General features: G+C 49.0%; 1 protein-coding gene across 4 annotated transcripts; it reads right to left on the reverse strand.

Annotated features, from left to right (window-relative positions):
• Positions 1–995: 995 nt before the first annotated feature.
• On the reverse strand, positions 996–2,703 carry LOC141727048 (uncharacterized). Of its 4 annotated transcripts, XM_074532568.1 has the most exons (5): positions 2,399–2,703; positions 2,067–2,170; positions 1,844–1,956; positions 1,211–1,379; positions 996–1,116 (listed from the first exon to the last, which is right to left on the reverse strand). In XM_074532568.1, the coding sequence occupies exons 1-5, from the start codon at positions 2,701–2,703 to the stop codon at positions 1,055–1,057; spliced, it is 753 nt and encodes a 250-aa protein (XP_074388669.1). In that variant the 3' UTR covers positions 996–1,054. The 4 variants fall into 4 exon arrangements, with proteins under 4 accessions (XP_074388669.1, XP_074388686.1, XP_074388679.1 ...); XM_074532585.1 differs by lacking the exon at positions 1,844–1,956 and having other exon boundaries at positions 2,029–2,170; XM_074532578.1 differs by lacking the exon at positions 1,844–1,956 and having other exon boundaries at positions 1,987–2,170.
• Positions 2,704–25,661: the final 22,958 nt, after the last annotated feature.

A 25,661-nucleotide genomic window follows, 5' to 3' on the forward strand; every position in this document is an offset into this window, starting at 1 on the left:
GCAGGGGGTTCTACCCCAGAGCAGATCCAGCGGCTGCCCCCAGCCTGGCCAGGAGGGATCTCCTCTGGCTCCTGCAGGGAAGGAATGTTCCCAGCCGATTCAGCCGGCATTGCAGCGGCCTCACCTCCCGATCCAGGTGACATTGCAGCGGCCTCACCTCCCGATTCAGCCTGCATTGCAGCAGCCTCATCTCTCGATTCAGCCGGCATTCCAGCGGCCTCACCTCCCGATCCAGGTGACATTGCAGCGGCCTCACCTCCCGGCACTTCCCCATGCCCACTCCCGCCCGTTCTGAGGGGAATTTGTCCCACCAGCAGCAGGGGAAGGACACCAGCTGCCACCCTGGGACTTGGATTGTCCCCTTGGGGAATGCTGGCTACTGGGATTTAGAGCATTCCATGTATTTGGCTGCAGAAATTTCCCAGCCCACAGGTTTTAGCTGACAGGCCAGCACAAAGATTGTTCTCTATGTGGTGCCTGGATTTGGGGTTTGCTATCAGCTTTGCTAGTTCAGGTGAGTTGTACCCACAGCCCCACATTCCCTGATGAATTCCTGCTGGAATAACCTGACAGCGCCTCATGGAGAGTGGAAATTCCCATGCAGAGGTACCACTTTTGAACCAGCTGTACCAGGAGCCAGCAGAGGTTCCAGGGAAGCTCAGTGAGATCAGAACAAGGACAGTCTATATTCTATAGAACTTACTGTTTAAAACCCTCATCCCCCATCTCCCCTGATGTCCCTGGGGTCACTTGGCAGAGTTCCCTGGAACCCAGCTGATTTCACTCCCCCACCCCTGGAGCTCGGGCTCCAGTTGATGTTTTAAAGCAGGACAAGGCAGTGGCTGGATGCACTCCCAGCCTGTGCTGAGGCAGCACACCTCTCCCTGCAGAAGCCCAGCTCCTTTCAGAGCCTCAGCAGCAGCCTCTGCACATTCTTTCCCCTCAGGAAAAGGGATGCTCATCCCTGCCTTCAGCACGCATCCAGTGGGACCCACCTGCAAAAGCTTTCCTTCACTTCTGCACTTCCAGCTGGCTCCCTGGGAAGTTCCAAACTTCATCCCAGTTGAACATCTGATTTTGAGGCATCTCCAAAGTATACTGCTTGGGATTCAATACCTGTGAGGGAAGATGGCTTTGGTTTTAGCGCTGCTGAGGGATGATGGCCTCAGGCTGGAAAGGAGAGAGGAGATTTAGGGTGGCCGAGACATACCTGGGAGCTCTGGGAGGTCGGAAACAGGAACTGCTGTCTGAGCCCCTCTGCAAACGGTCTGTGCCTCCATTCCAGGTAATGCCAGCTGCTCCTTGGGGTCCTTCTGGGCTGTCGGTGGTGTCTGTCCGGGCTGAGGCATCTCCGTGTGCCTGTTCAGAGCAGCCCCTGGCTGAGGGGCCGCAGGCAGCGCTTTAGCCATGCCTGTGCCAGCGCTGTCCCGGTACCCACACCGAGATGTGTGTTCGGCACGCTGCAGGCACAGCTCCTCCTGCAGATCCCTAGGACGCGAGGGCTGCCAGCCCTTCGGGGGCTTCTAGCCTCCTCCAGGCCCACACCGGGTACAGCTGCAGCGGGAGCAGCAGCCCCAGTCCTGGTCGTTCGGCGGGGATCCCCCGGGGATGCGGACACGGAGCAGGGGGATGCGGGCGCTGTGGCTCTCACAGGGGAGCGCGGTGTCCCGGTACAGGGGAGCGCGGTGGCCGCGGTGCTGCCGGGCCGGGCTCGGTGTCCCCGCAGGGCTGAGGGGCGGCGCCGTGTCCGCCAGGGGGCGCCCCGCGGGACGGGCGGCGGCGCTGAGGGAGCGGTGATGCCGATGGGGTCCCGGGGCTGCCACAGGCGATTCCCCTGCCCTACCCGTTTCCAGCCGTGATCCAGCTGCTGCTCCAGGGAAGCGCCGTCTTCCTGGCGGCCCGGCACCACCATAGCCCCGGCTCCCCACGGCCCAGAGCCCCGGCGGGATCCCAGACCTGCACCGAGCAGAGTAGGAGCGGTAGTACCTGGCTCGGTCCCAGCGCCCATTCCGGAGCGGCTCTTCCTACCTGTAGCGATGCCGGTCTGGTCCTGGTCCTATTCTCACCTCGATCATCCGGCCCTGGCAGGACCCCAGTCCCGCACTGGCCGCAGCCGGAGGAGCAGTACCAGGCACGGTCCGAGCAGCCATGCCGGAGCGGCTCTTTCCACCTGCAACGATACCGGTCCCGATCCCAGTCCCAATCCTGCCTCAACCATCCAGCCGTAGCACCCACACCCTGCCCGCCTCCCACAGGAGACACCAGCAGAACCAGGACCGGAATCCCCGAGCCCGGATCCCAATCTCACCTAGCCCCCATACCCTGTCCGCCTCCCACAGCGGACACCGGCAGGACCAGGACCCGAATCTCCGGGCCCAGCTCCCGATCCTGGTCTTACCTGAGCACCTCGGGCTCCATGCAGCACCAGCCCCCGATCCGGATCTCCTCGCAGCGCTCCGACCGGCGCTCCCGCAGCATCCTGAGCAAAGCATCCCCCGAAGAAAACGGAACAGGCGCGGATTGGCCAGCTTTTATGGGCGGGAGGGGGGCGGGAGAGGGGCGGGGCGGGGAGGCGGGGCCCCGGGGGCGGGGCCGGCACAGGTGTGAGGGGCGGGGCGTGCACAGGTGTGAGCGATCCCAGTGCGGCTGCGCGGGGCGGGGCCTTGGGGAATTTAAGGCGCGGAGAGGGCCGAGCGGAGCCATTTGCTCCTCGGAGGTCCGGTGGGTGAGGGTGCTGTCGGTCGGGGCTCTATATCTCTGTTCCTCTATATTTTTCTCTGTATTTCTTTTCTTTTGTGTTTCTGTTTCTCTACACCTCTCCTTTCTCCCCTCCCTTCCTCCCCTCCCCCACCCCCCCACACCCACCCCCCCCCCCTAACCCCCCCCCCTCCCTCTCCCCCCTAGCCCTCCCCTCCCTCCCCCCCTACGGCCGCCCCCCGCCCCCCGCTCCCATCCCACCTCCCTATTCCCTCACTCACCCCTACCCTACTCATCCCTACCTTACCCTACCCTATTCCTCCATCCTCTCCCTTCCCTCGCCACCCGGCCTTCCGCCCCGCCCCGTCCCCTGCTGCCCCGCCCTTCCGCCCCGCCCCGTCCCCTGCTGCCCCGCCCACCCCGACCGCTCCCCCCTTCCCCTCGCGTACCCCCCCGCTCCCCTATTCTCGTTCTGTATTCCCCGCTCTCCTTCTTTCCTCGCAGCTGCGGGGCTCGGGGTGCCGGGCAATAATAAAGCCCTGAGGGCCGGAGCCCGGCGCCCCCGCCCTCGCTGGGGCCCCCACACGGGGTCGGAGCCGCTCTGCGGGTCCCCCCATTCCAGTTCAATACACCGCCCCACACCGCCGGGGTTCCGGCTGTCCCTACATCACACTGGGGGGTGCGGGTGGGGGGTGCGGGTTACAGCGGCCCCCTCGTTAGGAGGGGTCCGGGGGGGTGGTGGGGGGGTTAGGAAGGGGCCCCCTCATTAGGAGGGGGTCCCTGGGGGGTGGGGGGGGGGGGTAGGTAGGGCCCCCTCCGGGGGAGGGGGCCCCGGGGGGGGCGGGGCGGGCCCCCTCCGGGGGAGGGGGCCCGGGGGAGGGGGGCGGGGCGGAGGGGGGGCATTCCCCCCTCCTGGCCCCGCCCCCCTCCCCCGGGTCCCCTCCTCCGGACGGGGTCCCGGCCCTGCCCCCTCCCGGGGACCCCTCCTCCGGACCGGGGCCCGGGGGGGGGAGGGAGGGCGGGTGGGGTGGGGGGGCCGGACGGGGAGGGCCGTTCGTGTGTGTGCTTATACGTGTACTTGTGTTTCACGGCGCAGAGTGACGTGCCCCCCTCTGCTTCCCCCCCACCCCACCCGCCCCCCCTCCCCCCCCGGGCCCCGGTCCGGAGGAGGGGTCCCCGGGAGGGGGCAGGGCCGGGACCCCGTCCGGAGGAGGGGACCCGGGGGAGGGGGGCGGGGCCAGGAGGGGGGAATGCCCCCCTCCGCCCCGCCCCCCTCCCCCGGGCCCCCTCCCCCGGAGGGGGCCCGCCCCGCCCCCCCCGGGGCCCCCTCCCCCGGAGGGGGCCCTACCTACCCCCCCCCCCCCCCAGGGACCCCCTCCTAATGAGGGGGCCCCTTCCTAACCCCCCCCAAGGACCCCCTCCTAACGAGGGGACCCTTCCTGACCCCCCCTCAGGACCCCGTCCTAATGACGGGGTCCCCCACCCCGGGACCCCCTTCAAACAAGGGGGTCCCCAAACCCGACCCCCCATCCCGGGACCCCCTCCAAACGAGGGGCCCCCGTGGGATGGGGGAAGCGGAGCCCCGGCGGCGCCCCCTGCGTTCACAACCATGGAACTGCAGGGGGACACCAGCGGGGCCGGGGGCGCCGGACTCCGGCCCTCTGGGCTTTATTATTGTCCGGCACCCCCAGCCCCGCGGCTGAGGGGAAAGAAGGAACGGAGAGAACGGCAAGAGAGAAGGGATAGCAGGGAGGAAAGTGAAAGGGAAAGGCTGGAAAGGGACAGAGGGACAGCGGACAGAGAAGGGAGAGAGGGGGAACAGAAAGGAGTAGGGGGAAGAGGAGGGTAGGGTCTAGGGGACAAAGAAGAAGAATACAGAGAGGAGAAGGAAAAGTAGAGGAGGGGACAGGAGGGGAGGCCGAAAGGGGAGGAGAGGAAAGGAGGGAAGAGAGAGAAGGGGAATATAGAGAGGAAAAGGAACGGCAGAGGAGGAGACGCCGAAAGAGGAGGGAAAGGAGTCGGCTTTGAGGAGGAGAGAAAAGGGGGGAGAGAGAAAAGCAGAGAAAGAAGGGGAATACAAGCAGGAGAAAGGAAAGGTAGAAGAGGGAAGAGGAAGAGAGAAAAAGCCGCGGAGCGTGGACAGAACCCACCCGTCCTCACCGAGCTCCGAGTGAGCAAATGGCGGTTAACGAGATTACCGGATCTTAAATAACCTCGGCCCCGCCCCGCGCAGCCGCGCTGAGGTCCCGCACACCTGAGCCGGTCCCGGGACCCGCCCCGCACACCTGAGCCGGAGTCGGGACCGCCCCCGGCCCCGCCTCACGTAGCTCTGGCCCCGCCCCCATCCCCGCCTCACGTAGCTCTGGCCCCGCCTCGGAGCCCCGCCTTACGTAGCTCTGGCCCCGCCTCACGTAGCTCTAGCCCCGCCTCCGGCCCCACCTCACGTAGCTCTGGCCCCGCCCCCTAGCCCCGCCTCACGTAGCTGTGGCCACGCCCCCAAGCCCCGCCTCACGTAGCTTTGGCCCCACCTCCGGCCCCGCCCCCGAGCCCCGCCTCACGTAGCTTTGGCCCCGCCCCGACTCCGCCCCGCCCTGCCCGGGATGGGAGCGGGGCTATCGTTGGCGGCCCAGCCCGTGCCCCTCACACCGGCCTCGTCCGTGTTCCCCACACCGGCCCCGCCCGTGTCCTCCACACCGGCCCCGCCCGTGCCCCCCAGACCGGCCCCGCCTGTGTCCCCCACACCGGCCCCGCCCGTGTCCCCCACACCGGTCCCGCCCGTGCCCCTCACACCGGTCCCACCCGTGCCCCTCACACCGGCCTCGTCCGTGTCCCCCACACCGGCCCCGCCCGTGTCCCCCACACCGGCCCCGCCCGTCGCACCGGGCCGAACCGGGGCTGCTCCCGGTGCTGCGCGGAGCCCCGAGCGCTGAGGCGGGGCCGGGATGGGGCCGGGGTTCTGGCTCGGCTCCTGTCGGTGTCGGCTGCCGGGGGGTCCCGAGCGGTGCCGCCTCTCCCGCGGCGGGCGCGGTGTGGGGCGGGGATCGGGACCGGGATGGCCGCGGGCGGCGGGAGCTCCAGAACGGAGAGGCTCCACACGGACGGAACCGGGAACCGGCCGGGGCGGGGAGAGTCCCAGGACCCTCAGACCCCTCCGCTCCCCCGGGGCCACGGAATCATTTCCCAGTGCAGGCCGAGGAGTCTTTATGGGAAAACTCAAAACTCAAGGATGCGGGATCTGAGGGGAGGGGAGGGAGAGATTCTGGTATAAATTCAAAACACATTGCAAAAAATAAATCTATGGAGCAGCCCATGTCCTCTCCCAGCCTCGTTTCTGTGTGCTCGTCTGTGATTCCAACTGCTCCCATGGGATTTTCAGCCTGTGGGGCTGTAATGCCTTGCCCGGTGCTACGCACGACAGGAAACAATGGGAAAACCCTCGGGATCAGGCTGTGGAGCCTCTCCGTAACCGTGTCCCAAAAGTCTGGCAGTGCCCAGTTCCTCTGGCTGCAATTTGAGGGGTCCCAGCAAAGGCCCCCCGGCACAGGGCCCCTTGCTTCCCCAAGTTCCCTTTAGCCAGGATGATTTTTGGGCTAGGAGCACCCAAAGCCAGCAGAACTGGCCTTAACTACTTTTTGTGGGACCTCTCCTCTGTCTTCCTCACCAAATTCCCACTGTCAAAAGCCATCCCCTCAGTCTCTCCAAGGAATTGGGCTTGGATTTGCCAATCCAGCAGGGCAGAAATGCTGCTGTCCTTATTGTATATCCTAATTGCAGTAATTGCTTAAGAAATTACTGAAAAGAATTAAAGGAATTAAGAGAAAATAAGAGCTGCCAGCTCCAACCCCTTATCAATAATTTGCTTTAATAAACCAACTCAAACAAAGTCATTGACACCACATTGATACAGTATGACTCTTTTTAATGGAGTTACAGATGAATATTGCAGAATGTAAAAACCTTTATAAACCCAGAAACTCTTTTAAGAGATAGACAGTGTACAGCTGCAGAGAGTCTTGAGATTCAGGAGAAAAATCCCCAAGTTTTCAGTCTTTAGCATCTTCCACTCTGTGGTCACTGACAGCAAACGTGGCTTCAGCCTCAGGAAGGCACAGGGAGTCAGGGGTTTCACAGATCCAGGTGTCACCTCAACCTTTCAGCAGTACTGTCTGCAGGGAGAGAGAACAAACAGGTCAGAATGGACAGCCTAATTCCAGAAAATCATCCCAATCCATAAAGCACTGGGCAGAGCTGTAAGAACTTCCCAAAGGTTCCTTTCCCTGAGGACTGAGGGCTCCAAGCTAAAGGCACAGGCTGCACCTGCCATGGACAGACTACAGGAAGCCCAGAAGGAAAAGCTACTTGGCCAATTCCATCAAACATTCCAAAATCAGGCTCCTCACCAGCAATACCGAAAACCCCTCTGGGGCAGAGCAGCAGAAAAAGCCACCTCTGCACTTCCCAGAGATATAACAGGAGAGCCCTCAGTGCAATGCCTGTGAGTGCAGTGGGGCTGGCACACAAACATTCTGTGCTTATCTTTCAATGGAGTCAATAGTGAAACAGAACAAATCTCTCCTGTAGTCCAGGCTCCTTGAGGTGCACCTGTAGATACTGCTGAGGGTCTTTGAGCAGCCAGAGCAGAATAAGGTTTCTACGAAGCTGTAAGTGAGAAATAACATTGATTCAGGAGAAAAGAAAAGGAAGCACCTCACCCCATCCCTTTCCTTAAAAAAAAACCCAAAAAACAAAACCCCAAACAATCATGTATTATCATTTTTTCAGGCATTCATTCTTTCTTTACATGGTGTAAATTATGAGCACTCACCTTTCAGCCTGAATTTGCAGCAGCTCCTCAGGCTGACTGACCTCAGCAAGACCAGATCAGAATCACTAAAGATAAGAATCACTAAATTCTGGAAGGGACCTCAAAGCCCATCCCATCCCACCTGTGCCATGGCAGAGACACTCCCACTGTCCCAGCTGCTCCCAGCCCCAGTGTCCAGCCTGGCCTTGGGCACTGCCAGGGATCCAGGGCAGCCACAGCTGTGCCAGGGCCTGCCCACCCTCACAGGGAAAACTTCTTCTGACACTGAATCCAAACCTGCCTTCCTTCATGCTGAGGCCATTCCCCTTGTCCCCCCCTACCTGTCCCTGTGAAGAATCCCTGTCCCTCAGGCCACACAGCACACCGCACACAAATGAGAGTTCCAGGCCCACACCGGCACTGCGGGCCCTGCACCGGGGCTGTCCCGGGATCCCCGCCCGCCCCGGGGCTGTGTGAGCAGCAAAGGCTGGGTGTGCGCTGTGAGGCACAGGACAGGCTCTGGTGTCCGTGTGAGGCACAGGGACAGGCTGTGCTGTATGGCACAGGGACCATTTTTGTGTACCCTGTAAGGGATAATGTGTCACCAAAGCCTGGCCTGACATACAAAGGGTCTCCAGGCCTGCCTGCAGCTGGAGCTGACAGCTGTGGGCACAGCTCTGTCACCCACAACCCTGGACTGCTGAAACCTCTTGGACACAATAAACTGCATTTTGGAGAGCTGCCTGGGGCCCTGCATCCCTCATTTCAGCTCTTACAGCACTCAGCAGTGAGGTTTGCCAAAACCCTTCCTGCCTGTCCCTCAGTGCCCGCTCTGGACATGCATGTGCTCCTTTCTGTGCCTGTCCCTGGCCCCCATGTCCCCTCTCCTGTGTCCTGGGCAGCCTCAAGTGCCCCGTGCACCTCCAGGTGCCAGCAGCACCCAGGGGAGCTGGGCCCAAACTGGGGGCACCGAACTGGGCCAGGCACCCCCAGCCCCTCTGGCCACGAGCTGGAGCTGGGCAGTGCCAGGGTCCCAGACAATTCCCCACCTGTCAGGAAATGCCCCAGCTTTGTCCCAGAAAGGAGAGAGTCCTGCAGCTTTAGTCCAGTAAAGGGAGAGGCACTGGGGAACGTGCCCAAGGGGGTTTTTCCTTCTCCCTTTCTTTCTCTCCCTCTCTCTCCTGTTTTTTTCTCTTTCTCTCTTTCTCTCTCTCCCTCCCTCTCTGTCCCTTCCTCTCTCCCTCTTCTATTTTTTTCTCTCTTTCTCTCTCTCTCTCTCCCTCCCTCTCTGTCCCTTCCTCTCTCCCTCTTCTATTTTTTTCTCTCTTTCTCTCTCTCTCTCTCTCCCTCCCTCTCTGTCCCTTCCTCTCTCCCTCTTCTATTTTTTTCTCTCTTTCTCTCTCTCTCTCTCTCCCTCCCTCTCTGTCCCTTCCTCTCTCCCTCTTCTATTTTTTTCTCTCTTTCTCTCTCTCTCTCTCTCCCTCCCTCTCTGTCCCTTCCTCTCTCCCTCTTCTATTTTTTTCTCTCTTTCTCTCTCTCTCTCTCTCCCTCCCTCTCTGTCCCTTCCTCTCTCCCTCTTCTATTTTTTTCTTTCTCTCTCTCTCTCCCCCATTTTTTCCTCTCTCTTTCCCATTTGATTCTCTTTCCCTCTCCCTCCATCTCCCTCAGTTTTTTCTCTCTTTCCCTCCCTCCCTCCCTCTCTCTTCTCTCCTATTTTATTCTCTCTTTCTCTATCTCTCTTCCCCTTCCTGTTTTTTTCTCTCTCTCTCCCTCCCTTCCTCTCTCTCTCCCTTTTTTTCCTCTCTTTCTCTCCCTCCTTCCCTCATTTTTTTTCTCTCTTTTTCTCTCTCTCCCTCATTCTCTCCCTCTCTTTCTCTCTCTCTCCCGTTTTTTTTCTCTCTCTCATTCTCTCTCTTTTTCTTCCTTACTTTCTCTCTCTTTGTCCCTCTCTCCCTTTCTCTCAGGGCTGCAGCCTCCTTTAATCCCAAACCCTCAAACCTTCCCAAACCACCTGCCCCATTTCCCCCCTGACTCCTCTCAGGTGCCCTGAATTGCCAGAGGTGATGAGCCCAGCAGCCCCAGGGACTGGAAGGGCAATGCTTTTCCAGCCTGAATGATTCTGGGGTTCCAAGAGGTTCCTGGGGAGCAGAGGCACGGTGCAGGTGCCCAGATGGGAGTGCTGCTGCCCCAGGATGTCTCCAGCAGCCTTCGCTGCACTCCCCAGCTTTGTGTACGTCTCTTGAAGCAGCCAAGTGCAGGGATTGCCTGGCACCCATCAGGAAATGGAGTTTGTGGAACAAGGGATGTGTGCAGGGCCATGAAGCACTGCCTGTGCAGGGATGGGCCTGCACCCATCAGGAAATGGAGTTTGTGGAACAAGGGATGTGTGCAGGGCCATGAAGCGCTGCCTGTGCAGTGTCAGGCCTGGCACCCATCAGGAAATGGAGTTTGTGCACCAAGGGATGTGTGCAGGGCCATGAAGCGCTGCCTGCCCAGCTCTGCCTCAGGGATTTCCTCTGCTGGGCTCCCCACAGCCAGCAGGGCCTGTGTGACACCCAGAACCTGTTTGCACGTTTGGAAACCCTCCCCTGGCAGCAGGAAGCACTCGGGGATCCCATGGCAAACTGGCTGAGCTCTGTGCCCCACTGCCTTCACGCGGAACTGCGGGCCAGTGCCATTCACACACACAGAGCCTGAACATCCCTGCAGCCCTGGGATGGCACAGAGCCACAGGGATGGCAGGGCTGGCACAGAAATGCTCTGGCTGTTCCCGTGCACTCCCGAGGAGGGTGAAGGTCAGGGGTTACTGCAGCCCCTGCAAAGGTCCTGGCTGTCACCAGCTGATCTTTAAGGTCTCAAGTGTCAGCCCCAGTTGGAGTTACCCTGGGGCAGCTGCCAGGAGCCCTGGGGGTGTTTGGCTGCTTGTGAGGACAGAGCCCTGCAGCCCTGGAGATGTTTGTGAGGGGAAGGACAATGCCCTGCAGCCCTGGAGATGTTTGTGAGGGGATGGACAATGCCCTGCAGCCCTGGAGATGTTTGGTTATTTGTGAGGGAATGGACAATGCCCTGCAGCCCTGCAGATGTTTGTGAGGGAATGGACAATGCCCTGCAGCCCTGGAGATGTTTGGTTGGGGTAGACCTGGAATTCAGGGGCATTCCTGATATCCTCATGCTCCTCCCAGGGTTCATTTCTGTTGGAACACATTGGCAATGTGTCCATCACACTCCACCTCTAAGAAAGATAGCAAAACTGTGCGCAAAGATGGAAATGTTTAGCTTTCAAAGGTTAAATGTGGTGCATGAAGCTGGAAAGCTCACCTTTGAAGGAATGTGAATATAATCCCCCCACCCCCTGAGCTTTGTTATGGGTTTTCTTCTGTTGTATTTAGGGTCTGGAGATGCCCAGCAGGGATCAGGGTTTAGTGCTCTGGGCACAGACAGAGCAAAAAGCAACATTGCTTGCTGTGTGAAATGTCAGCCAGAGGGGCTGGAAATCAGCTATAAATCCAGGGAACCCAGACAGGGAAAGCAGCTTGGCACAGCACAATTAAGCTCCCCTAACATGTCCTAGACATAAAATCCCTTAGAGGTGGGGGGTGCAGAATGAAGTTCTGTGCCTCTGAAACAATTCTATTGCTGCTTGCTTAGAGTGGATGTGAAACATTAGAACCATTAAAACATTGGTGGGTGCAGGTTTTCCCAGTGAAAGCAGTGACTGGAGGAGCCAGACCTTTTCCAGGATGGGCAGGGATCAGGTTCAGGTACTTTGTAGCACTCTTCCACAGGTGACTTGCTCAGCCTGTGACAATGACATCAGGTGAGGGGATGGCAGGGGGATCCAGCTCTGTTTTGGTGGTGGCTGGATTTTGAAAGGCTGAAATGTAGAGCTGAGCTCCAAACTGGAGGCAGAGCATGTTCAGAACAGGATGTAAATGAGAGCAGCATTCCTAATTCCCTGTAGGATCAGAGGGATGCCACGTGCTGGCATTGCTCAGCACCTCAGCAAATTTCCAAAGCAAAAGGCTTTAATCCAAAATTTTAGACCAGAAGTTAAAAGTGAAAATAAAAAAAAAGTAAAAAATGAAAAAAAAAAAAAAACAAAACAGAGGAGAATGTAGTCTGGGGAATGCTGATATACATCACATTCCGCACCCAAAGCCACGAGAGAAACAGCCCTGAGCAGTTTCTTCTTGTTTTGGAACTGCTCTGTGCTTTTAAGCTGAAATCCACTGGCATTTTGAAACCCTGAAGTTTGGGCTTAGTGTGTAAGAGCTGGGGGCAAAAGTGGACAACTTAACCAAGTGAAAAAAACATGTTGATAATGACAATGTGAATTTTGATGCTCTAACTTGTTTTTTTCATTTGTAAAGTTCATCAGCAGGAAAATCTGTCTGATTGCCCTGACAGAACAAAAGCTTCCTGGTAAAAGCTGCATGTGCTGTTCCCACAGGGAACTTTGCCCAAGAAAACCCCTTTTCCCTCAGATGCTGCCATCCCTGGAATAAACAAAGAATGATATTTATCCTCTACCTCCCCCAGCACCAATTTCAAGTAAAAGTAACCCAAAAGCCTGTAGCTGGAATCTATATCTATACCTTCAAGAAAATTGGACATTCTTCAGTATTCTCTTGAGTGAGTTTTGATGAGTCTGGTGCAGTTACTTTAATACTTCATTGATTTTTAATATGCAACCTCACGTAACAGTCACATACTCAATATACTTATCACCCTTTTTTGGCCATTGGAAAAGAAATATTTTACAGGAATGTGCTCAACATCTGCTGAAAACTATTATTTAGTTTGTTTAAAAAGAATCCAACCAGCAAAATGTTTCTCCTGAAAAGTTTTATACAGTTAAAATATACATGCTTTAGCAATTTACATTCAAGGTCTCTTAAGTACAAAAGCCTGCTTTACTTTGTTATGTAACACTGAGACACCAAGTATGATTTAGTCATTCTTCACTTAAAAAACTACAACTTTTTACACAGGCTTTTAAAATTTCATATGGAAAGTCACATGCAGAACACTTGATGTACTGACTTATATGGAAAAAAGCTTAACAAGTGCTTCAGTTGAAAAAATATATACATACATTTGAGGATCTTACTCCAACAACAGATTTATGATAATTTTAGAATGTAAAATAGTAAGTGCAAGTAGATTTTTCTTTTTTAAATAGTACTATATAGAACTCCATTTCATACAAAAATAGACATCCATATATTTTATTTCTATGGCAAACTTAGTTATGTCATTGTTTGGGGATGATCCTGTTTGAGTGCCCAGCTGGCATAGCTTTTGGAATCTCAAATATCTGTCTTCAGCTAACCTGAACTCTTTAAATAGTCCTAGAAATACATACCCTGAATGTACAAATGCTGGAAAAAATATATTTTCAATGAAGATTAATTTAGTGCTGCTGAAGCTGGGGAGCTGAGGGACTTCTCTTCCCCATCAGGAGTTCACAGCCTTCCAAGGGGCTGTGGCTGAGCCAGGAAGAAACTTGTCAAGCACCACCTGCAGTCAGTGAGGTCTGGCTCTGCTGGAGCAATGGCTGTGGTTGCATAGTGTGGAAATTGAGGAGAGCCCTGGCACTCCAAGCTCTGCCCATCAGTTGTCCTTGGTGCCACCACGGTGCCCCTGATGTCCCCAAGCCGCTCTGGGACCGTGCAGCCAGCCCTGGAGTGCAGCTGCTGGCACCTTTGGCAATACATGCCAAGGTGAGCTGGTTTTGATGCTGTTAAAAGAGAAGACAAAGGCTTACCAGTGTCACTTAGGGGGTGAAAGGCCCCTGTATTGCCTCATCTCACATGCTGAGCTGGAATTCCAGTTCAAATGAACTTTTTGAACAAAACAAATTGCATTTTGATGAGAGACGTGATTCAGGATCGCTTGGAGCCTTAACAGTTTCACTTGGGACACAAAAGCCCAACTCAAGTTCCTTGAAGCTCACCAGTGCATTCACTGCTCAGTGAGCTTCCAGCAGGGTAAGAGGAAGGCAAAGACAGCATTTCTGAAGAGCCCTTTCCCTCTTATCTCCTGCACTTCCCATGCTGCAGAACCTCTGCCTGCTCCTTTGCATTGACCTTTCATACTTCAGAGGAAGAGGAATGGTGACTTTCACAGGAGCAGCCCCTGCAGAATCAGCTTTCCTGCAGGGAGACATTGGATCAACCTCACATCTTCCAGATTTGTGCAAAATTCAGTTCTTTTAGGAGCCGGTGCTTGGCACGAAGGAAAACAGAGAGGAGTTGCTGCTTATGGTTCCAGTGATGTGTGGCTTCAGTAGTTGGGTTCTTTTTTCCCCTTCTACATGTTGGTAGCCCACAAAAAGTCCATCTGTGGGGTGGATTTTACTCACAATATTTCAATATGCCATTTCTGTGAAGGTCTGTTTTCTATTGGCTGATTCATAATGATGTGATTCTTGTCATAGTAATTTCCTCCTTAAAAACAAAAGAAAGTCATGAAGGAAAAGCTTTTGAAAGAAATACTCATAAAAATGATACACAAGCTTTGAGAAGTGTGACTAAGTTGGAAAATCAGCTGAAAAATAGGAATTCCATGAGGTAGGGGGCTGGTTTCTGCAACTGAGCAATGACAATTTTAACAAGCCTTCTTTTTTTCAACTCCTTTTCCCTTTCTGAGCTGTTTTGTGGTTGATTTTCCTTCACCACTTTGTCTTCTGTAACTTGCACTCCTTGCCATCTGCACTACTTAACTCCCCAAAGCACAACAGTTCATCTGATCAAAATAAACCTCTGGAACCCAAAGAGAAAGGTTTCTCCCTGCCCTGCTGTTTCTTGTCCCACTGTCAAGCAACTGGACAGGAAATGTAGGATTTGGTTTCTGACCTTAAGTACCAAGGGGAAAAAAAAAAGCTGGACTATGGAAGTTAACCTTAATCAAAAAAACCACTTAAAACCTGTGAGTTTGAGAGTTTTTGTTTTTAAATACCTTCAATATCAAGCACCAGTTGCTCACTGAGGTATGAACTGATGGTTCCATCCTCGTTGAGCCTCCACTTTTGCCTGTCCTTCCCATGTTCTGTCCTGTCCTGGGTTGACTATATGATGCTTTTATCCCCAATTGTCTCATTCTTAAACATAACTCATTTTTATGTTGAATAATAAGTTTTGCACCTTTAAGAGTGTTCCAGAGAGTGAAGGGGAGAGAGAAGAAGCAGCAGTTTGTTTTCAGACACTGCACTCACTCCTCCACATTCCTGCTCCTGACTGTGTTGTCTGTGGATGAACAGACAGCGAGACAGAGCTCTTCTTTTGCTTTTTAGTTAGTGTTAGCTAGCTGAGGCAAAGAAGTTCCCTGGACTGTTTTTTTTTTCCCTTTTCTTTGGACCTCTTGAAACTGCTCTGGCCTGAACACCCAGGAGAGCACCGGCAGCTGCAGCTGAGGCCCACCGGGCCGGCCCTGGCCTGCGACAATTCCAGCACTGAGGGACTGATGAGAGACTGAGTGAGCTGAGCTTCAACCCGGGGTTTTCTCAGTTTGTCATCTCTTTTAGAGTGGCAAGGAGTCTCATTGTTTGATATTGTTTTGGTTTTATTGTTTAATACACAGTGTTTTTCCACCTTTCTCCAAGGAGGTATTTTTTCCTCCCAGACCAGCTGGGGGGACGGGCTGATTGGATCTGCTTTTCCCACCAGAGGTCCTTGGGGGGATTCTTCCCCAAATTTGCTCTAAACCTCGACAAGGCAGATCAAAATGTTGAACAGTGTGGTCATGGTCCAGAGACACAATTATCCATTAACATCAAGTCTGCCACCCTCCAAATTATCTTTTTAATATTTTTTTCTTTGAAAGAACTATGCTAAAGGAATATGCAAATTCCAGGTGACAACCACAGCTTCTAACTGAATCATCTAAAAGTTTTAATTTTTGAAGTGATGCTGAAAACCTTTCAGACACCACATATTAACTTTAAACAGTGAATAAAATTTTTTAAAAGAACTCTGTTTTGAGTCTGAAGGTAAAAAATATTTGTTGCCTTTCTTTTTTGTATGTGGAAATGATGACTATTTTTTTTTTTTTTGGATCAGTGCTGGAAATGATGACTATTGAGTGACATCTAGTGGATGTGAAGATGCTGAACAGCAGCTTTTCAAAAGCACAAAACCTTTTGAAATACATCAGAGTTGAGGTGCTCGCAAAGGGACTGCATAATTAAAACGTTGTGCATTGTAGCAAGGTGTAGGTAACAAGTCAGAGAGACAGATTCCAGCCCTTCAAAGAAACAGAAAATTAACAAACCAAAACCAAAAAAGTGTCAGATTTCCCTTTTTCACATTACTCCAATTCTGATGTAAAAAAAAAAAAAAAAATCCCCATCCTACTGCCTGCTCATTGTCCTGCTTCCAGCTGTACTTTATAAAACCTCTATACAGAGACCATTTACCAGCACACTCCCTGGAAACCACAATCCATCTCACAGTAGCCCTGGTATGATGGCCAGTGCCCCCTGATATGTTTTGGATGGATATTTTCCCTTTTTCATTTCTGTTTCATATTTTACAATTGAACATCTACTTATCCTTGAGGCTTACTGGCCACAATAAATCCAGAGTTGCTTTATAAGTGAGTCAATGACAGAAAAATTGTAGTTTTTCATGAGAGATTATTGAAGCAGAATACCTGAAATGCTTGCCTGCCTTAACTCTCTTTTTGGGAAAATGTATTTCTGAGAAGACCACATTTCAGAAGCTGAGATACAGAGACTTCAATTTTTGGAGCTGAAGAGAAAAAATGTCAACAGAAAGCTTTTATATTCCAAGGGCATGATTCATCAGGTGTCTGAGAATACATATAAATTTATTGATCTTTAAGTGTGTAATTATGAACTCTGGATTTTTCACTGTGACCACAGAACCTTCACAGGGCTCTGTAGGAACTATTAAGCTCCCACTTGTTAACTTTGTTTCCCAAGTTCATAAATGTAATTTCTTCTTTTTTTTTTTTCTTTTCATTTTTATCAGACAAAATTTAAACAAGTCCCTGGATGCAAAAATCCCCACTGATAGTCTATTGATAAGCTAAATCCAAAAATCTGGCCTGAAGCTTTTTAATTCTCTTCCTCGTGCTCCTCATCCACCCACTCCCCAGAAGAACTACAGAGGCAGTTCATCTTTAAAATGGATTTTATTTGATTTAATTTTGTCTTTCCACATAACCTGCGCTATATTTGCATACAGATATACCTTTTCATATCTACAGATATATGTTTTCACCTCCTGGTTTTTCTGTGACATTTATGCTTTTGTGCAGGCCAGGGCTGTGTAGGCTCTGCTTTTAATTTAGAAGAAATTACATTTTTAACATTCAAAACTGCTTTCTCTTTCATTGCATATTATGTTCGGTTCACTAAATAGCTAAACTTAGTAACAAAGAATAATTTAAGTTGGAAAAATCCTTTTAAGATCATCGAGTCTCATCTTTGTCCTGTTATCAGCTGGACCACAGCACCTGCTGCCCCTCCATCTGCACTGACCTGGCTCTGCAGAGCTGTTCCTCTCACATGTTCTCATCCTGCTCTTCTCTGGCCACAATTACATCTGTGCAACAACTTATTTCTGCTTCTTAAATCTCTTATCACAGAGGCATTCCCACCATTCCTGCTGGGCTCAGCCCTGGCCAGCAGCGTGCTCATCTTTGGAGCCACCAGCGCCTGGATCTGCTGGACATGGAGAAAGATTTTGGCAGCTGCTCACAGAAGCCAGCTCTGCAGCCTCCCTGCTACCAAAACCTGCCCCTGCAGAGCCCTCTGGATCCTCTTGGTGCTGCAGCTGAAATGCTTCTGCAGTCTTTTAATGAAATAAACCTGGGAGAACTAACTGAGCCTTTCAGCTCGGCCACACGACGTGTCCCTCTCAGATTGCTGAGCTTTAATGGCAATTTCATTCTTTCTCTCTCTCTCCTTCCTTCTTCTTTTCATCCCAACCTTGAGTTCTGATCTGAAAACTGACAGATTTATCAGTATAAATCTGATAAATAATAATAATAACAGATATTTGTGTTGGAGGTTTGGGACAGGACTGCTGGGATTCTTTCCTTGAGCTTTACTGCAGCATCAGCCTCATTACAGGATTGAGACAATTGGAAGATGGCAGCAGCTCACCTTCTACCAAAGATTTCTTTGTTACAGAGCATTTTTAAAACTTTCTAGCCAATAACTTATTGTTAAGCTTACAGACAATTGTTCAAACTAATCACTAAAGGTAAAAGTACACTGTTTCACACAATACTTGCTTGTATGCCTTCTATTAACAATGCACAATACTCCATTATTAAGCCTAAAACCTTCTGCTACCTTGCCAGGCATATTTTTTTGCAGTTTTAAGGTCTGTCTTAGCCAAGCCTAAAATTCAAGCTGTTGTTTCATGGCCTTGCTTGCTGTACTATTGTAACTTTCCTGCTTTCGGACACTGCAGCTCTAAGTTCCCTGCTCTCTCTGTTTGTCAGGCCTGCTTTCACAGCTCTCTGAAAGTCTTCTTACCTTTTCTATGCTTCCCAAAATTCCCCCTCTTGGTAGAGCTGCAAAGAAACTCTCTTAACTCTGTTGTTTATTAACTACTTTGTGTTACATAGCTCTACTATAGTACATAATTCTTTACTAAATAAGTTTTCTACACAAAGGCACATCAGCAAAATTTAAAGTCTCCCACTACTCAACGTATTTCTTTTTGCTTGTTTAAGGTACTTTTTTTTCTTGCTTTAAGCATTGCTATTTTACACTACAGCAATTTAGAAAAACCCAAATATCTTTCAAAAGAAAATTATCACACCAGTTTTCATTTTTCTGCCACGCTAGAAGGACTGTGCCCACAAACACTGCAGCAGAAGGCACAGTCACATGTTTGATGGATACTGATTGAAAAACACTGCAGAAATTCACAAAATTTTGTGACTTAAGTCACCTTGAATGACCATCTTTGTATGAGGCCTGCAGAGTTCAGATATACAAATAAGAAGCAAAAACTTTAAGCATTCATTCTATCAACAGCTTTGAGTTTGTAAACACAATGATCAAACTTACTGAGACAATGAGACTTCAGTATTTGAACTTTAGCCTTTATTCTCTGTTTTAATTTCTGTATTTCTTTTATGAACCCAGGATTCTGAAGGGTGTAAGGTCTGCAAGCTCATTGACACAAAGACACATTTCTAAGTCATTTACTTTATTGCTTTAAAGTTTACCCCAAAAAGCAATTGCCTTGGAACCTACATACTGTGTATATATATGTTTTACTGCAATTGTTCTGATTTTGAGAACTCCACATATGTGGAGACATTTCTGCTCACCTGGGGTTTGCTGAGCCCTTGGGGCAGGAATGAAGCAGAGCTGAGGGCAGCTGTGACCCACAGGGCTGCTGGCTCCTGGGTTTCCAATCAGAGCTGCTGCTGATTCCAAAGCTGGCTGCGAGCTGAGTTATTGCACACAAACTCTGTGTGAGCAGTGGGGTCCTGCAGAGGAATCATAAAAATGCAAATAAAAGTGCTGCTGCCACGAGCCAGGGCAGCTGGGTGCCAGCAGCTCCTCTTGAGCTGAGGACGTGGAGCTTGGTGTGGGGCACAGAATGCAGCTGGAAGGTAAAGGACACCAGCTTGGGGCTGGAGCACACGTCTGTGGGTTGTGGGCTGGAGCTGACTCACAGCTGGAGAGCAGGGAGTGTGCAGATCTGCTGTCAGTCTGAAAGCATCTCCCCATTGCTCTCATCAAGTGTGTGCTACCAAATTAACAGTGTTCAGTTCCCAGGAACAGTCCAGAGGAAGGGCTGAAACTCCAGCCTGAGTGAGATTTGCTGCAGAGCTGGGATTTTTTTTTTTTCAAATTTTTTTTCAATTTTTTTATTGCTATTTTAGTAGCCAGTCTGAACACTGACTGCAGATTTTTTAACACCTTTGCATATCAAATTGTTCTGACCTGGACCCCAAAGCCCAGGAACCACTCCTGAGGTTGGGCACTTTTTCTCCAGCCATGCATGTTGCTGTCCTCAGAAAGGAAAAGTGACAGAAGTCTTTTTACATGGCAATTGTATAGAAAGGATTTCTTTTGTTATCAATTTTCTAAGCGTGAAATTGTTAACTTTGCAGATGGTTTTGAAGTTTAAAATGGTTGGGCATTTGAATTTATTTATTTATTTTGGGGAATCAATATCTCATCTACTTCAAATACTGTTAGACTCATACTTGTCAAAAAAGTTTCCACTCCAAATCTATTTTTACTCTGCATGCACGCAAAAATTTTCTACTTTCAGCTATTGATGATTCAGAGTAATTTTTTTTTTTTTACTTCTTCTAAGCCTGAAATACCTGTGGTTTTAAGTTTTGTCTCAAATAGTGCACATGAATCAGTAGCCCAACTCTCAATATCCAAGTGTAGATTTGTGATGGGAAAAATACTCTTAATGTGACAAATTCCAATTTTCAGAATGGGAATAATTGTCATCTTTCTTTTCATTAGGCACAGTTTAGGGAGCAGAAGTAGATGAGCTATAAAAAAATTTCCCTAATCTTAGTTTTTTCTCTTTTTTTTTTGGTCAGAAAACTCTGATCCTATAAATGAAGCATTGCAGGAGAATTCCTGTTGCTGTGACAGTTCCTGCTATCATTAAAACCAGATGGTCATCAAGATGTTGGTCACCCTTTTCTGATTTTGGCACACCTACCTTTAGCTGCAAATGCTTTGTTAAAAGCCACTTTGCTAAATCTCAGGACCCCCCCTCGGCATTGCTGAGCTTTGCAGGTACCCAAGCACACACTGTAGAACACTGAGAAAAATATTGCCCACCAAAAATGCCATGGGGGCAGCTGGTGCAGGGTTTGATTGTTCTGCTGTGCTGCTTTCTTTATCAATATCATCTTGATCCACACCCATAATTCCAAAAAAACACCTGGAGGAAGGGGCTGCTCTTGAAATCCTGACTGATCCCTTGTTTGGGAGGCACAGAAGGTCCAAAAACCTCCTCCCTTTCACTCTCAGTGACTGGGGGGATTCTACATCTCTACAGGATGGAGAATTCTTGGAAAACTTTGATACCTAAAGCCAAGCAAAAGCCATACTTAACCAGCACAAAGGATAATTTAAAAAAGCATTAATATTATTCTCCCTATGAAAGTCAGAAATATTTTCCTTATTAGTCAGTAAAAGGTATCTTCTAGTGAATGTATTTATGTTTTATGGTACGGTTTTTTGGTCTTTCAGTGGTTACTAGAGTGAAATCTTCCCATTTAACTATGTTTTACAAGAACATAGTGACCACTTCTATTTAGCAAGGGTACATGCAAAGCAAGACAGGCCTATAAGACCTCAAAATGAGACAGAAGTTAGTAATGCTTGTTTTATTCTGTACAAAATCTTTGGAGAATGCTTCTTTCTTTCATTTCAATATACTTCAAAAGGTCATCATTCAAATACCCAAATAAAACAAAGCTGGATATTTTTGCTTGTTCATGCTAAAGACCCCTTGCTCTCTTTCAAAATTTTACTACAGCTGCAGGTCAGGCAGGCTCAGACCCTCAGCTTTCTCAATTATTAATAAAAATAGTTTGAACATCTTTAAAAATGTGTGCCCTAAAGAAAAGGAGAATTAGAAACTTTTGGGTTGAGCTGTACACAACCACCCTGGTCCCAGTGTCAAGGTCTTGTGTGTGTGAATTTACTCACATGATTTAATTGTGTGGGCAAGGCTGCTCACAAAGAAAGAGCATTTGCACTTCTGGAGCCATAGTTCTGCCCTGCAGAGAGAAACAGAAAAAGGTTGGTAACTTTGGCTATGGCTGTACAAAGTGCCAAAAGCAAAAATGCGTTATTTGCACCCTGATCAATGATAATAAATCATCACAAGAAATCAATTGTTTCTTTGAGTCAGGATTAAGAGCAGCTAGTTACCTGCAAAAGTGCCATGACCAGGCAAGAAATACCAACAGCATAAGCAGATGAACAAATTAACATCAACTGCTGTAGCATCCTTCCCCTCTTCTGATGGGCAGAAAATAAAAGTTCAGGAGCAACACAGCAACTAGTTTTTCTGTGTCAAGCCCCCCCAATGTTTAAATTAGGTTTATAAATTAAATTAGACATGTTATTCTATACTAGTTGCTGTTAAAATCGAATGCTGTTTACTGCTGGTATCAATATATTATCCAATTCCATTTGCAGCTCCACCAGTGGTCATTAGTTTGCCTCTGGCACAGCCTGCAGGGATTTTACACAAAAGCTATTTAAAACATGCACCTTTGCCCATAAAGCCCAGCCATGAAACCAGTGATTTGAAAGCCTAACACGACTGAATTGCTTTTAAGAATAGTGTCCTGAAAATTTACAAGCTGTCAAGGTCAAATTACAAAGTTGCAATAAATGAATGTGGGACTCGACTAGACACTGTTTAGTGGAGGGAGAACACTTGCACATCCAACTCCCATCAATATGCACTGCTCTGGCATCCACTGCAGCTTTCTCCACCTGGTTCCCACTGTGATCTCCAGGAGATTCCATAGGAATTTATTGCAGCAGTACAAGGTGATCATGGGAAAAACTCCATGGCAATGCCTGGCTGCTTTCCCCCTCCCTATTTTGGCAATTTTCAGAATGGCTGAAAAAGTTAAATTGTTATAATCAGAATTAAAAATAAAATAAAATAATAAAATAAGCAGTTTTCTTGCTTGGTTGTATTTACTTTTTCTCACTTTCCCTTTCCTTGTCCTCTTCCTTTTCCCCTTTTTATAATTTCCCCCTTTACCTGTATTTTTGCTTTATTCTTTTACCCTTTCCCTTTTGTCCTTTTCATCTTTTTCCTTTCTCTTATTTTCTTTATTTTTTTTTTAATGTTGACTCTTTTCCCTTTTCCTTTATTTACTTTTACCATAGCAAAGGACAAATCAAATTCTGGGGGAGAGGCTGTGGGATCTTTGTCTCTTGTAGCAATGATCATCAAGGAGGGAAAGTTTCCTGCAAGGACTCACACTGCAATTGATGAAGGTTGGTGAGGTATTGGCAAAGACAATCTTTATCTTTGGCATTCATTATTTAGCGAAGTTAAACATGTTTTAGCAATGTTAAGCAAAAAGTTAGAGGTTATAAAAAGTTTCTGAGGTTAGAAAAAGGGGGCAAGGCATATAAAAGGCATGAGAGTCCATCTAGGCAAACCCACACTTAACCATACACAGTTTCTTAGTCCAGACAAAAGGCATAGTTAAAGAAGCAGCATTTTATTTCATTTTATACTTTAGTTTAGTTTACCCTCCTGCTTTTCTGAGGTTCTTGTAACAACTTCACCTGCATTGTTTCTAGACTTCAAATCCCTGCATATCTACAGCTGTGATTTTTTTTCTCTCATCATTTCCTCAGGGGAAAAGAACTCCTCAGCATGGAGGAGTATTTATTCAAGTATATTTTTTTTTTTTGAAAGGTCTGGAGTCCATTCTGTGTTTATTTTAAAATGTATGTGGTTTTTGTGTATTTATGTGAGAGAAGGCAAGGACAAAGAAAATTGTGGGTTGCAGTAGCAGCACTAGATGGTGCTGTGAAGAAAAGGATCCAAGCTCAGGCTCAGCAGCCTAACCTGGGTGCTGAAATTTGGATAGGCACCTCCGTTAGCTGAACAAAGCAGGGATGCATCACTGGTTAGGATTGCTCTCTGTTCCCTTTAGGATTGCAGAGTGCTGGGAGCCATCCTCTGATCAGCACATGGAACAGGTCAGGTCCTCCAGGCAAGCACCGAAAATGGAGATGTCTTGTGTGACCTTTATCTCAGTCTCAGGTGGCTGCTGAGACCTTCTCAGATGAGAACCAAGGGTAGGACAGGATTTTAAAATCGATGGGGCATCACCAGAGGGAGGAGAGTAAAGCTCCTACAGGTCTGTAGCAGGCCAAAAGATACAGAGCACTGTTCTGAACTAATTAAGGCATCAATGATTTGTTACAGAAGCTAGGAAAGTGGTGCTTACAGATGTTGCCAGCAGAGTGTTTCACACCAGGAGGGAAAGCACTCCCCTAGCCATTATTTATCCTCCTTCCTGACTGATCTGGTCAGATCCAGCCTCTGGGCTTTGTCTCCTTTTGAGATGTTCCCTTTGTTCCACCCATCAGCAGAGGGAAATGTCTGAAACTGCAGCTGGTGCTCCTGCCTGGGCTGCTGAGCCTTTGTGGGCAGTGCTGCTGAGTGCTCTCCTTCCCCACTGGAGCCAAGTGCTGCCTCTTGCAGCTTCAAGCCAAAAACCTCAAAAGTGGCCCGGTGCTGATGGTGAGATGTACACACCACTCTCAAATCTGCAAATACTTAATTCTTCAATTTATCCAATCAATTAATTTTCCCCCAGGACAAATGATGCACGAGCTTGAGACAAAGCTCAACCCCTGTGTCACTGTGTTGGACATTTCCAGTGCCACTTGTCCCTTCCTCATCACCATCCCTTCATTCAGAACAATTCCCTTCTACTCTTCCTCTCCCTCACTGCCAGAGTCCCAATCCATAAAAATGGATTCACACAATTTTATTTTATGTTGGTGTTATTCCTAAACTTCAAGAGCTGTAATTTATTTTGCCATCTTTATGGTGTTCCCACTTATTCTTAAAACACTTCAAAACACAGCAGATATACAGAAGGGAACTTGAAGGTCTGGTGAATGGGGTTTTTAAGTTAAAATTATAGTATTTTAATACTTCACATGCAATGATCTCTTTGTAAAGTTTTCATAATGTCAGAGAAGTTCACGGAGTAAATTAGTTTGACTTCACTCAGAGTGCTAACATTTATAAATCTACAGTGCTGCCTTTCTGAATATATTTATTGCTGCAGAGAGGAAGGGGGATCAAAGGGCTCTAACACTTATTTCTGCCATCATTTCTCATCTCCAGCACAGTTTGAATTTTGTATACATAGCAGTTTCTTGCTCCAGAGATGTCAGAAATTACCTGGAGACTGTTTACAGGACATTAGAATAGAATATGGACAAACCTGCAGAAGAGGAGATGCTGCTTGCATTAAATATTAATGGCCCACATAAGTCACAAATCCAGATTTGCTTGCAGATTTGTTGTGTGCTGTATTTTGCAGAGTGAGCAGAGGAATAAAACTAAAGTCTGTCTTTTCTGAGTGCATCTCTCTCCCACATGTTATTTTAGCCTTGACAATAATAAAAACAGAGAAATAAATAGTGCAATATTAGTGATCAAAAGCATAAAAACACATGAGAAAAATGTCTAATTGTAAAAGGTCACCAAAGTAACAACAGTAATTTCTAGTTCTGCAAGGACTGAGACCTTGAGATGTTAAATTTCCAGAACCTAGGAGGAGTATTGGGTTCTTAGCTTTTCACACCTATGAAGCACCAAGCCACCAAACAATATGCTCTTTTTCTCCTCAGCAAAAAGGGAATAATTTTTTTAATTTTTCAGCAGCATGGCTTATTCTAGGATAATGCTGTTTGCAAAGCTCCACCAGACTGAGTTACACAAACTCAGGAGAACTTCATGGTTTTTATCAAAAATGTTGATGTGACATCTAGGAGTTTAACCCCACCACCCCAAGCAAAAAAAAGAGAACTCACAATTTCTCAACTGCTGTTTCTTGGCATGGAGTTCATATATTTTTGAGTATTTTGGGATGGCAGTACCCTGGAGACTACACCTGAGACATCTTATTGTCCCAGTTATTTCCTGTGTGATTGAACAAACCACACCACAGCCATTTGAGGAACCACAGATGCCTTAATCTGGGTGAGAGGGGATGGATTGAAGATGTGCCACACCCATGGTGTCTGATTTTGGGCAATATTAAGTACATCTGTAGTATAACAATGAATAAACAACTGCTGTGATGTATTCTGTGAATCTGGAATTGTTTGGGTTAATTGCAGCCATGGGGCTTCACCTTTTCTGTAGCACAGAACAAAAATCTCCTCAGGAGAAATATAATATTCCTTTAGGAACATAGCTGGCCTTGGCTTAAATGCTTCCCATAGTTGCAGTAAAAAGGACAAATCTTTCAGTGCAGTTATTACCAAATGCTATTAATAATATTAGAAATCTAATGGCAGGAGTGAGACCAGGACTTTTGGGTTCCTTTGTCTTACAGCAAGCTTGCCTGCAGATGTCACTCCAGACAGCTCTGCCTGATCTGTTTTTTTAGAGATTTCCAGTGC

This window comes from Zonotrichia albicollis, chromosome 2 (assembly GCF_047830755.1).
Source record: "Zonotrichia albicollis isolate bZonAlb1 chromosome 2, bZonAlb1.hap1, whole genome shotgun sequence".
In the NCBI taxonomy this organism is placed as follows: Eukaryota; Metazoa; Chordata; class Aves; order Passeriformes; family Passerellidae; genus Zonotrichia; species Zonotrichia albicollis.

Bases quoted from the DNA above. Each gene is read 5' to 3' on its own strand.
- LOC141727048 (XM_074532563.1), bottom strand. From the start codon at position 2,703: ATGGCTCCGCTCGGCCCTCTCCGCGCCTTAAATTCCCCAAGGCCCCGC. The intron at 2,171-2,398 runs GTAAGACCAGGA...GTATCGTTGCAG, and splicing joins ATGGAGCCCGAGGTGCTCAG to GTGGAAAGAGCCGCTCCGGC. The intron at 1,957-2,066 runs GTGAGAATAGGA...TGCTCGGTGCAG, and splicing joins GCCAGGGCCGGATGATCGAG to GTCTGGGATCCCGCCGGGGC.